The sequence below is a fragment of the Canis lupus genome, chromosome 16 (genome assembly GCF_048164855.1).
Source record: "Canis lupus baileyi chromosome 16, mCanLup2.hap1, whole genome shotgun sequence".
In the NCBI taxonomy this organism is placed as follows: Eukaryota; Metazoa; Chordata; class Mammalia; order Carnivora; family Canidae; genus Canis; species Canis lupus.
Window position 1 is genome coordinate 12,907,720 of NC_132853.1, and position 12,250 is coordinate 12,919,969.

General features: G+C 58.2%; 1 protein-coding gene across 4 annotated transcripts; it reads left to right on the forward strand.

Moving 5' to 3' along the window:
- Nucleotides 1–4,310: 4,310 nt before the first annotated feature.
- On the forward strand, nt 4,311–12,250 carry ARRDC1 (arrestin domain containing 1). Of its 4 annotated transcripts, XM_072778893.1 has the most exons (10): nt 4,340–4,471; nt 5,374–5,509; nt 5,792–5,887; nt 9,846–9,956; nt 10,410–10,460; nt 10,559–10,713; nt 10,942–11,124; nt 11,222–11,398; nt 11,470–11,905; nt 11,981–12,250. In XM_072778893.1, exons 4-10 carry the CDS (start codon nt 9,863–9,865, stop codon nt 12,043–12,045), a joined length of 1,161 nt encoding a protein of 386 aa, XP_072634994.1. In that variant the 5' UTR covers nt 4,340–4,471; nt 5,374–5,509; nt 5,792–5,887; nt 9,846–9,862; the 3' UTR covers nt 12,046–12,250. The 4 variants fall into 4 exon arrangements, with proteins under 4 accessions (XP_072634993.1, XP_072634996.1, XP_072634994.1 ...); XM_072778895.1 differs by lacking the exon at nt 5,374–5,509 and having other exon boundaries at nt 4,331–4,471; XM_072778896.1 differs by lacking the exon at nt 5,374–5,509 and having other exon boundaries at nt 4,355–4,471; nt 5,806–5,887.

The window sequence follows — 12,250 nt, forward strand, 5'->3', positions numbered from 1 at the left end:
TAGGAAATGGCCTGTGTTTGCAGCTGAGTGGCTTCGTTGGTCTGCTTCCTGACAGTAGAAAGTAAGAGCTCAGTGGGTGGCTGGGTGGCTCAGTGGTTCAGGACCTGCCTTTGGCCCAGGGCGTGATCCTGGAGTCCCGGGATTGAGTCCCATGTCGGGCTCCCTGCATGGAGCTTGCTTCTCCCTCTGCCTGTGTCTCTGCCTCTCTCTCCCTCTGTGTCTATCATGAATAAATAAAATCTTTAAAAAAAAAAAAAAGGAGCCCAGATCCCTCTTTTATTTCAAACGTCCATTTTACATTTAAGTTCAAGCAGATACACCCCTTAAAATATGGATTTTCTATATATCAAATAGTAACTGGTTTCACTAGACAAAAGCTCTGCTGAAAATGTTTTTGAGAAGAAGGCTCTTCGGTCCGGTGGCCGTGAGTCAGGTGCTGTGGGACAACGTCAAGACTCTTAGAAGCCCTTTTGACAGGCTGATGAAGTCTACGAGGATTCCCCACTCCCGCCTGAAAGCCTCAGAAGTCTTAACAAGGGATCATAGAACCATACCCTTGAATTTACTTTCATGTTTTGCTGGCAGTGCCCTGGATTTAATCTTCACCATGATGCCATTTCTTACCTTCAGAATTTTTTGCTAGTTGGGAAGGCTAGAAATGAGAAAGAGTTCTGACTTTCTACCTCAGCAAGACCTGGATTGGAAATACTTCCTCTAGGTTGTGCCAGAACATGCAAGTTACGTCTTTAATTCTTTTATTTAACTTTAGCCTAACTGAACAAAGCCAACTGGCCTTAAAGTTCCCTGCCAGGAAAATCAGATCCTTAGACACAGTTTCCACTTTCCTTGTTTCCACAGGCCGTAGGCTCACCATTTTCATGCCGATTCTGAACATGGCCTCCCTCATCCAGCCTCCATCAGCAAAGTTCTTGCTGCCAGTGTCCACCTGCTGCCTGCTCCAAAGTCAGTGCCAGATTTTAGAATTTTATTATGGCAGTATCTCACTTCTAAGTACCAATTTCTGTCCCAGCTATCTATTTTGTTGCATAATTAACCACCCAAAATGCAGTGGTTCAAAACTATTTTTGGGCGCCTGGGTGGCTCAGTCAGTTATGTGTCTGCCTTTGGCTCAGGTCATGATTCCTGGACCCTGGGATCAAGCTCCCTGCTCCCCTGGCTTGTGCTCTCCCACTTTTTCTCAAACAAATAAAATCCTAAAACAAACAAACAAAAAACAACCAAAACCCAACTGTATTTTCTTGTGATTCTGTAATCTAACTTGGGCTCAGGTGGTTGGTTCTTCTGCAGTTGGCTGGTGTGGCAGATTGTCTCAGATTGTCCTAGTTCCCTCCCTACGTGTGATGCATCACCCATGTTGGTCCTGTAACTGTTTTAACGCACTTAAATGTGGTGGAAAGTTCTGGGACTTCTCAGTCCAGGCCTGAGGATTGGCAGCTTCAACTTCCTCTCTATAGGGGGCTTGCTGTCAGGTATTCAGCCTCATTGTCTGGAGACCATCATGCTGTGCAGGACCCCAAACTAGCCATGTGGACAGGCCTCATGGAAGAGACACCTAACCAGCCTCAGTCGAGGCATCATACATGTCAGTGAAAAGAGCGATTTTGGACATTCTGCCCTTAACACACCCCACCCAGAGTGGAAAAGTGCAGCCTGATTTTCAGAATAAGTAGTAAATCAAGGCGATTTGGGTCACTCCTACAGCTGCAGTTATTGGGGTATGTAAGTGAGTAAAGCAGGCAGCCTGAGAGGATTTCACTCCCCTGGCAGGCATTCTCTCTCTCTCTGCGATCTTTTGAAAAGGTAGATCAGGACTCTGAGAGAATGTGGACAAGCTGCAAGGCCTCCTCAGAACCTGCAACCTATAAGGCATGTCTTTCATTGCAGCTCTGCCAGTTAAGTCAAGAGGCTAGCCCAGATTCAACAGGAGGGAAAAGAGCCTCCCTCCTGGTGGGAGGAACAGCATGAATGTAAAGGGATGGGGCAAGTTGTTGCCAGACATCTTTGTAGACCAACTAAGGAAGCAGTAGGACAGGGCAGGACAGGGAAGGTTCTTGGAGAGGAGTCCTGGGAACAAGAGCTTAGTTGATCATGTTGTTATTTTCTGTATCTTATGATGCTTGTTCATTTTGGGGGCCTTGCTGGCTGGGGAGAGGCTGCCACTTCCAGACTTAACTAATTCTTAGAAATAGTAACTGGCCTGCCCTGGACCACACCTTTCACATGCAAAACAACCAACCCAGAAGTCAAATCCTCAGATACCTTTATCAAACACACATCAATATTCCCCTGTCCTAAATCACCATGGGGCCAGGTACCCGACAATTAGAGACCACCTCTGCAGCCCTGAGGCCACCGGAATTATTCAAACCCATCTGATCCTAAGCTTGTTGAAACTTGCTTACCCTGCTGCACCCACTCCTTTTTACAGAAGACACCACAAAGGCTCTGGGCTGTGCTCTCTCCTGGCAAATTCAGCCTCCTGCCCAGTCCTGGTAGTTCCTTGTGCCCACTCCTCTTGGGTCAGTTCTAAACTCTTCTTTCAAGGCAGTTGTCTCTGCGTCTGTCACCTTTTCATACCTGATTAAAACAATCCCAGGTGCCTTTTAAGAAGGCAAGGGGTTGGAAGGATCACCCACGTGGATTCTGGAGGCACTAAGAATTCCTGCAACAGTGGTATTGGAGACAATGACAGAGTCAGGAGCTGAAATCACCAAAAAATAAGGGGGGCTGACCTGGGCATTGAAGATGACAGTAACGGTGCAGCAGGTGGATTACCAGTCTGAGAAAATGAGTTAAAGCTGGGAGCCTTTGGTTTGGAAGTTGTTCTGAGTCAGGAGGGCACACACTCCAGGCCCAGACCTGGGGTGGGGTGTGTGTGTGTGAAAACAAACATCTACAGGTGAGAGGAGAGCATGTTTGCGCAGACACTGTAAGTGAGAGCACAGCAGAGCTTTCCAGGACAGGGGATGGTGGGTGACCAAGCTGACTTGGGGGGGGGGGTTCCAGTTTCTCACCTTTATCTTAGTGCAGCCAACACAAAGATCTCGCTCTTTCCCTGAACCCTCCCTTCTTGACTTGTGCTGTGGACTTGGGCATTTATGGGTTGTCCACAATCCTCCCCAGGCCCACAGGCACCCTGAACTCCTAGTTCGGGGGAATCCCTCCATTTCCATGGTACCGACAGGCAAATATCTTAAGTGCGGCCAATCAGACCCCTCCCCACACTCCCAACACCTGAGTCCCCAGCGAGCCAGGTGGGGCCTGGAGCTGGCTGCATGCTCCTGGCCCCCCAGGCCCCTCCTCTGTCTCAGTCTGGCCCCGTGGGATCCCTCCAGCCTACAAACCCCTCTCCTTTTGCTGCAGGGCTAGATCCGGTTTCTGTGGCTTTCACCCCAAACTCTCGGTGTCATCAGCGCTCTGATTTGAGTCACCCTCTCCAAACCGGGGACTGCCAATCTGTGGTCCTTTGTCTCCCTCACACACGTGCGGACACCTACTTAATGCGCGTCCTGTAATCTGCTCGTGGTGACTTTGTCCCATCCCCAATTTATCTCCAAGCCAGTCTAGATACAAAGACTACAAGGACACCCCGCGCAAGCATCGCCCTCCCTCGCTGCGCTCCCTCTCGAGCCCCCAAACCCCGGGTTCCCGCTCCTCAAGCCCTCCCAGATCCCAGATCCCGCAGGTCAGAGGGGGTCCCTCCTCTCTCACCTCCCCCCCCCCGGACGCCGCTTGCACAGTCGGGGACCCACATCTTCGGGGCTGGGGGGCTCCGGTCCGCGGCCTCCGCGCGAGTCTCGCGAACCCCCGGGTCCACTCGTCGCCCACCGCAGGGGCCCGGCCCGCCCATAGGGAAGAGGACTCTGGGCGCTGGGGGGCCCGCCCCCGCGAGGTTCTACCCCCCCACCCCGAGCGACGCGGGGCGGCCCTCCGCAGCGAGCACGCCGACACCTGGCAGGGCTGGGGGGGCGCGCCGGCGCGGGGCGCCCTTAGACAGGTGAGTCGGCAGCTCTGCCCCGAGCAGCAGGCGGCGCCCGTGCGCCGGGCCGACCTCCACCCGTGGGCGGGCCGGGAGTTGGTGCAGGGGAGGGGGATGGGGAGGGAGATGGGGCGGGGGCGAGGGGGCCGGAGCCCGGTGCCGGGGGCGGGCGGGGATAGGAAGGGGACTCTGGGGGCGGGGGATGGACCCTGGGGGCGGGACGGGCCCGGGACGGTGGGGGGGCGGGCCCGGCGAGGGGCGGGCCCTGGAGGGGGCGGGCCCCGGAGGGCGGGGCTGGGAGCGCGGCGGCGGGAGGGGGCGTCAGTGCGCGGCCGCCCGCTCAGGGCGGCGGCATGGGGCGGGTGCAGCTCTTCGAGGTCTGCCTGAGCCACGGTCGCGTCGTCTACAGCCCCGGAGAGCCGCTGGTGGGGGCCGTGCGCGTGCGCCTGGGGGCGCCGCTGCCCTTCCGAGGTGGGCGCGGGGGCTTCTCTGGGGAGGGCCGGGCCGGCGGGGCTCAGGTGGCCGCGCAGCACCTGCGGCGGGGCCGGCGCTCCCGGAAGCGGCAGCCGGTGGCGCTCGGCCGGGACCCGCGGAGCTGGAGGCGCCTCTTGCCGCCCCCGCCCTTCCCTTCCTGCCGGCCCGGGGAGTCTTGGGCCCCGCCGCCGGCAGGCAGGGCTGGGGTGCGGCGGCCGGGCGGCGCATACTGGCCGGGGTGGGTGGCTGCTGGCCGTTGGGGCGGGGCAATGATGCCAGGGTGGCTCAGTTCTTCCGCATGTGTCCTTCCTGTTCTCTCCCCCTGGGGTCGGCCAGAGTCGGGGGCGGAGATTTAGATCTTGCCCACCTTACGAAGGCCACTCTGACACGGACAGACGCACTGTCGGGTCTGCAGGGTTCGTTGCGCCCTGCACCTGCTGGGCCCTCACCTGGAACCTGGCCCACGCTGGGCTTTCTCTCCCACACCCCCAGGTCCCTGGCGCAGCCACTCAATCCTCATGGTCCCCCCGACGCACCTGCTTCCACCCAGGCTAAGGCCTGGCCTGGCAAGCTGGGAGGGCCTTGGTCATCCCAGTGAGCATCTAGGAGCTGAACCCGAGGCCTTTTGCTGGTGCAGACATCTGGGACTTGGGGACCGGGAGTCAGGTTGCTGCTGTGGCCCTCGCTAGGGCTCTGTGCAGGTGCTGGCCTTATTTGCCATCTGACGTGTGGACAAGGCCCTGAATGGGACTTCAAGGCTCAGCCCTCAGGGTGCGGTGGGCAAAGCTGCACCCCAGGGACTCTCTGCCTGGTTGCTGGTTCTGCTCCCACTGGACTGCTGCTCCACCTTGGCATGCTTGGCCAAAGCCATAACCATCAGGCATCCCTCTGAACTTTAGATCCTCTGAGTCCTTGCATGGTGGACCGGTCATTCCTTCTGGTGCCTGCTGAGAATGCCCTTGTCCTGATGAGTCTGACTCCTGACTTTGACATGTTTGAGGCCACAGGGTCTAGGAAGAAGCTGAGTGGGTAAAGGTACCTCTGGTCAGGTGTCCAGCCTTGTGGGGCCTCCTCCTGATGACTCACTTGCTTTCCTGTACTCAGTTGGAGCTTGGGGTTTGGGTGGGGTAGTTATGGTTGTGGCAGAGGGCACAGCAGTGATGGTGCAGCTCTTCCCTGGGGTACAAGTGAGAGATGAGAAGTGAGATGGGACTGAGGGGAGAGCCCAGGGCACAGGAAGGAGGAGTAGGCTTGTGGCTAGAGGGATGGCAGACATGAGACCCCGCGCAGAGCTCACTGCTTGGCTCATCCGCACAGTCATGCTTCCGCAGCTGGGGCCCAGGGCAAGCAAGCCGCTACTGACCAGTGTGGAGGGATGGCCTGGCCTGCTCAGAGTCCCCCAGCTTCCATGAGGTAGGTGAGATGTGGGTGAATGGATGGTTGGGCCACAGGATGCTGAGGGAGCCCCTGCTGATGGTCCCCACTGTAAATGTGCTGGCTGAGCCGCTGAATAGGGGAGGGAAGATGGGGGCATAGGCTGAAGAGTCAATGGATTAAGACTCTGAGGCAGAACAGTTATTATTCAGATTGTCCCCTGGGGCATAGACGGATCGCGGATACCGAGGCCATTCTGGGGTTTCTTTCAGCCCTGCTTGGGTTTGGAAAAGGAAAGACCACGGTTCTTCTTTCTTTGTTTCATTCAGAAGATACCGTTGAGCTCCTACACCAGCCAGTGATGCAACAGGGAGGCCCTCCATCACTCTAGGAGGACGTGGAGGTGGGGAGGCCCAGGCCTTCCCTGGGTGGCTCCTAGTCGTGTCTGCTAACTCCTTGTCTGACAGGGGACAGAGATGGTTTGCACTCAACCATGAGAACACTGGCTGCCCCTGGAGCTAATGCAGGAGAAAGCTGTGGAAGGAGTCGGTTTCCTGGAGCCCAGGTCCAGCCAAGCCTGAGGCTGGGGGTCCTGCAGGAGTGCCCTGTGCTCTGCTCTTTTTTTTTTTTTTTTTAAGATTTTATTTATTTATTCATGAGAGACACAGAGACACAGAGAGAGGCAGAGACACAGGCAGAGGGAGAAGCAGGCTCCATGCACCGGGAGCCCGACGTGGGACTTGATCCCGGGTCTCCAGGATCACGCCCTGGGCCAAAGGCAGGCGCCAAACCGCTGCGCCACCCAGGGATCCCTGTGCTCTGCTCTTAAGGGCAGGCATTGAGGGCAGGTGGGGCCCAGACGACAGCAGCTTTCAGCCCCTGGCTCTGCCATCACCCTGAGCTCTCACTGTGGGGCAGACACCATTCTCCCCACCTGCCGTGGACCAGCTCTGAACTCTCAGAGCAACCCTGGGACAGAGCACTGCTGCTGTTCTCACGTTTGGACTTGGAGACAGGACAGATGGAAATGCCTCACAGCCAGAGCTGTAGTGAAAAGATGTGGCAAAGGCTGGGCTGCTCCAGGTCTGGGGGAGCTGAGGTGTGTGAGATCTAGCAGGCCAGGATGAGGAATGAGCAGAGGTCTTCTTGGTCAGATGGCAGATGGTGCAAGGGACAGGGGAGTGCTGGCTGGAGCAGAAGGTTCCAGAAGTTACCCTGGAGCACAGTCCACATGATGATGTTCCTTAGAGAACTGCAGTGGCCACAGATCTGCAGATGGACGTGTATCCATTTGGTGCATCCAAGCACTCTTAGAACTGAAACACCTTTAAACCCAGATGCTACCTCAGGGCATGTTGCTGTGCGCTGGAGGGTGCATCTGACCAGAACACGTACCAGGACCCCCCCCCGCCCCCCGCCTGGTCCTGTAGCTGAGCCACGGGACACACATAGACCCACATGGGACACACAGACACACACAGGTCACACAGACACACGGGACACACATGCTGGTGCCATGGGCCTGCTCTCCTGCAGGAGCACATCTCCCTTGCGTGGGGTAGGAGGGACAGTCCTGCTGTGTGTGTCCCTCCCCCTGCCTCCACAGTCCCCCTGTGGAGGAGAGTGGACAGAATGGCCATTTGACTCCAAGACAGTGATTGGAAGCTGCTCACTCAGGTCACCACAGGGCCTTCAGTGTGTGCAGAGAGGCCCCCTGCCTGGGCCTTGGGAACGTCTTAGGACTTGGGCCCCTCTGGGATACCCTGAGGGGAGGCTGATACCATTTGTGTTTCTGAGATCAGATGACCCCGTGTCATGTGCACCTGAATTCTGGGGGCCGTTTTGGGCTGGATGGGTGACAGTCTTAGCCTCCCTGCCATTAGACATGTGGGCTGTGCCTGGATAATTTGTTGTTACAGACAGGTTGCTCACAGCTCCTGGGTAGACAGGGTGGGTTCTGAGAACTGTGGGTACTCTGGTGTGTGTGTGCATGTGTGCGCGTGTTTGAGTGTGTAAGGTCCCAGCAGATCCTCCTGTTGCTTTGCCAGGGCCCTGGTAGCAGCTCGTGGTGTGATTGCTGTGAAGATTGTGTTTTTCTTTCTTTTTTTTTTTTAAAAGATTTTATTTATTTATTCATGAGAGACACAGAGAGAGAGAGAGAGGCAGAGACACACAGGCAGAGAGAAGCAGGCTCCATGCAGGGAGCCCGATGTGGGACTCGATCCCAGGACTCCAGGATCACACCCTGAGCCAAAGGCAGACGCTCAACCACTGAGCCACCCAGGCGTCCCAAGATTCTGTTTTTCTATCTCCTCTCCAACATTAGTCAGAATATTTAATATTTGGCAATCGGATAGGGTAAAATGGTAACTCGTCTGAGTTTCTCTGGTGTCTTCCGAGGTGGGGTGTCTGTTTCTGTCGTTTGCTGCTGTGCCACTCCTATGACAAACCACCCCTAGACTAAGTGGCTTAAAGCAACCGTTTCATCATGGCTCCTGGCGTCGTGGATTGGGAATTTGGACAGAGATGGGCAGGTTGAGGCTTCGGCTCTCTACATCATCCACTGAAGTCACCTGACGGTTTTCAGCTGGCACTGGGCCGATCAGTCTGGGGAGTGCCAAATTCCTTTGGGTCCCAGAATTCGCAGGGCAGCCAGCTCCAAGGTGGAGTGCACCCTCCCGCCTCTGTGGGGAGTGTAGACTGCTGTGGCATCTGGATTGCCATGCGTCCCCTCTCTTATCCAGCCCACCCCACTGTGTTCCTCTGGGGCTGCGGGAGCCTGTGGGAGCACCACAGGTGTCTCAGATCTGTGGGGTGGGAGCAGATCGGGTCTGGCCTTGGGAGGGGACAGCTGATGGGGTGTGGGTTAGAAATCTGGGCTGGGGTCTAGTCACGGGCGCGGTGCCGGGGGGCATGCAGGACAAGTCGGCTCCCTGGGGGAGAGCCTGGTGGTCCGTGAGTGGCCAGCAGGAGGCTTGCTTGGGCGGGGTGAGGCTGGCCTGGGGAGACTGCACATGTCTGGTGAGGCTGGCCCTGGCCCTGGGCACTTGGGATCCTGGGTTCCTCCCACTAAGTGGCTCTGTCAGAAGGTGTTAGATTCCAAGTGCCCTTCTTCTCAGCTGACCATCATGTCAGGGGATGGCAGGGAGAGGCTGGGCAGGCAGGCTGGTGTCTTTGGCCTTGTCTTAAGCCTGCAGTTATTGGCGGGGTGGAGCTGCCGGGCCATCCGGGGCTACTCAGCACTGAGCCTCGGCTGCCCCAGCTGTGCTGTCTCCCCTGGTTGTCCAGCCAGGGCTTCTGGCCACAGTGCTCTCTGGGCTTGTGTCCCCTGGAGTGGGGAGTTTGAGTTCCTGACCACAGAAAGGTGGTGGCGACCTCCACTGCAAACAGGCCTAATCTAGGCGTTTCCACCCGCGAGTAGGGCAGAGGACATCGGCCCTTGTGGGCAGGACTGGTCCGGAAGTCCAGGGTGTGCCAGACTGTTGGGTACTCATCAGCTCGGGCAGGTCTGACCACATTCCTGCATCCTGAAGGCTAACAGTTAGCTTCCTGGAGCGTGAAGACGCACCTCCCAGCCTGGTTGACTTGCCAGTGAGGCCACATGTAGTGAGGTTGGCTGTTCATAGGCTTTTGTCGTCATTGGTGCCCCAAGCATCTCTTGTAGGGAGCTGAGTTTCCACAGGTCTGCTGGGCCCAGGGTGGCTGGAAACCAAGGTTACCAGGTGGGGGATTGTGTGGGACATTTGGGTGACTGCTGGGACCCTCCTGTTCTGGACTTCAGGACAGATCTGCCTCTGTGCCTTATCACCCTGGCTCCCTGGGACTACCCCCAAATGTGGGATGGACAGAGGTATCCTCTGCAGGGCACAGGCCACTTGTGGGCCCATCAGAGGCCCAGCTCGCCCCTTGGCGAGCTCTACCTGAATCTTTGTGATGGGGGCAGGAAGGGGCCCAGGCCTGTGGCTGCCTGGACTCATGCCATCCCCCTGCCTTGCAGCCATCCGGGTGACCTGCATGGGTTCCTGCAGGGTGTCCAACAAGGCCAACGATGCCGCGTGGGTGGTGGAGGAGGCTTACTTCAACAGTGCTCTGTCGCTGGCTGACAAGGGTGAGTCCAGGAGCCTTGCACTTGCCCTGCTGCATTGAGTGAGCCCCTGGCACCCCAGGGCAGACATTGGTTGAGAGTGGGGCCTGTCTGTCCACCACAGCTCCCCATTTGCTTCTGGGATCTCTGTGCTGACCCACCCTCTGGAAAGGCTTTGTACCAGATGTGTTTCTCTGCCTGAAGGCATGGGGCATTGCCTGATAGGGTCTGGGGGGTTGAGGGGGCCACATCTCCTGGGTGTGGGTGGGCTCCGGCCCCTGGCAGAGCCCTGTCCCCCTTTCCTCTCCAAGCCAAGCTCTTGTAACCCGTCCTCGGCCCAGGTTGCGGCCCTGTGCTGCTGTGGCACCAGGAGGCAGAGGCTGGGAGTGTGAGATGGCCCACTGCCTCTGTCCGCTGTCCGGTGGCGTCACCTCAAGGCTCCTGAGCCCCCCCCCTCCCCCCGTCTTGTCTCTGCAGGGAGCCTGCCAGCTGGAGAACACAGCTTCCCCTTCCAGTTCCTGCTTCCTGGTAAGAGCCCAGCCTTGCCTGGCCAGGCCTGGTGCTGACGGTGGTAGACAGGAGGTGGAGCAGGGGACAGTGGGTGTCATTCCCTGCTCTCTCTCCAGCCACAGCACCCACATCCTTCGAGGGCCTCTTTGGGAAGATCGTGTACCAGGTGCGGGCCACCATCGACACACCACGTTTTTCCAAGGATCACCAGTGCAGCCGGGTGTTCTATATTTTGAGTCCCCTGAACCTGAACAGCATCCCAGACATCGAGGTGAGGAGGGAGTGATGGTCTCCTAGGTACTCCCCACCTTCCCTGATGCCCTCTCCCCAGGTAAGACGAGGTGGCCGGGATCTAGAAGAGCAGCAGCTTCTCTGCCCTGAGCTGACTGTGTTGTGTCTGGGGGCAGGGCACATCGGGGTTGAGTGGGCTTGTCCAGGGGTGAGGGAGACCTGAGCTGCCCACACCCCCAAGGCCCTTCATTACTCTCCTTCTCTCAAGCAACCCAACGTGGCCTCCACTACCAAGAAGTTCTCCTACAAGCTGGTGAAGACGGGCAGCGTGGTCCTTACTGCCAGCACTGACCTCCGTGGCTACGTGGTGGGGCAGGTGCTGCGGTTGCAGGCTGACATCGAGAACCAGTCAGGCAAGGACACCAGCCCCGTGGTAGCCAGTCTGCTGCAGGTCAGAGCCTCCTCTGGCTGTTAAGGCCTGTCCCCGCAGGGCTGGAAGAGGGGTAGGTGGCTGGCCTGCCCAGGCTCACAGGCTGGCTTTTCCCTAGAAAGTGTCCTACCAGGCCAAGCGCTGGATCTATGATGTGCGGACCATCGCAGAGGTAGAGGGTGCGGGCGTGAAGGCCTGGAGGCGGGCACAGTGGCAAGAGCAGATCCTGGTGCCTGCCCTGCCCCAGTCAGCCCTGCCAGGCTGCAGCCTCATCCATGTGGACTACTATCTACAGGTGCGAGGGTCGCAGGGACTGGGGCGGGGCAGGCGGCAGGCGGCCTCGCCTCACTCTCCCATCCTCCCCAGGTCTCCCTGAAGGTGCCTGAAGCCACCGTGACCCTCCCTGTCTTCATCGGCAATATTGCTGTGAACCATGCCCCGCTGAGCCCCCGGCTGGGCCCAGGGCCGCCTCCTGGGGCCCCAATCCCTGTGGTGCCCTCAGCACCGCCCCAGGAGGAGGCTGAGGCTGCAGCCAGCAGCCCCCATTTTGCAGATGCAGTCTCTCTCTCCACGAAGAGCCACTCACAACAGCAGCTGTTACCTGCCACCTTCGGCTCCATGCCCGGTGCCCCTGAACCCCGCCCTCAAGATGGCAGCCCCGCTCCCCACCCCTTGCCCCCTCCCTTGTGCATCTCCACAGGTGCCACCGTCCCCTACTTTGCAGAGGGTTCCGCAGGGCCAGTGCCCACCACCAGTACCTTGATCCTGCCCCCAGAGTACAGCTCATGGGGCTATCCCTATGGTGAGTGAGGGGCCTCGGGCCTGGTTGGGGAGAGGGCACCAGGAGCTCCACGCAGACCTTGCTCTTTCCCCACAGAAGCCCCACCATCCTATGAGCAGAGCTGTGGCGGTGCAGATCCCAGCCTGACGCCCAGGAGCTGACCCTGTGCTGTCTTCTCCGGGTGGGCTGACCTTTGCCCTGGGACCAGGCACCCAGGGCCTCGTGCCTTCTTCACTCCTGGCCTGACCCGGCCCACTCAGGACCCCTGCTGCCCGGCTGCTCCTTTCAGCCTCCACCTGGGGCCCAGCCTCTCCCCGGGGCCTGGGGCCTAGAGAGATGCCATGTAAATAAAGTGCTTCGTTTGTA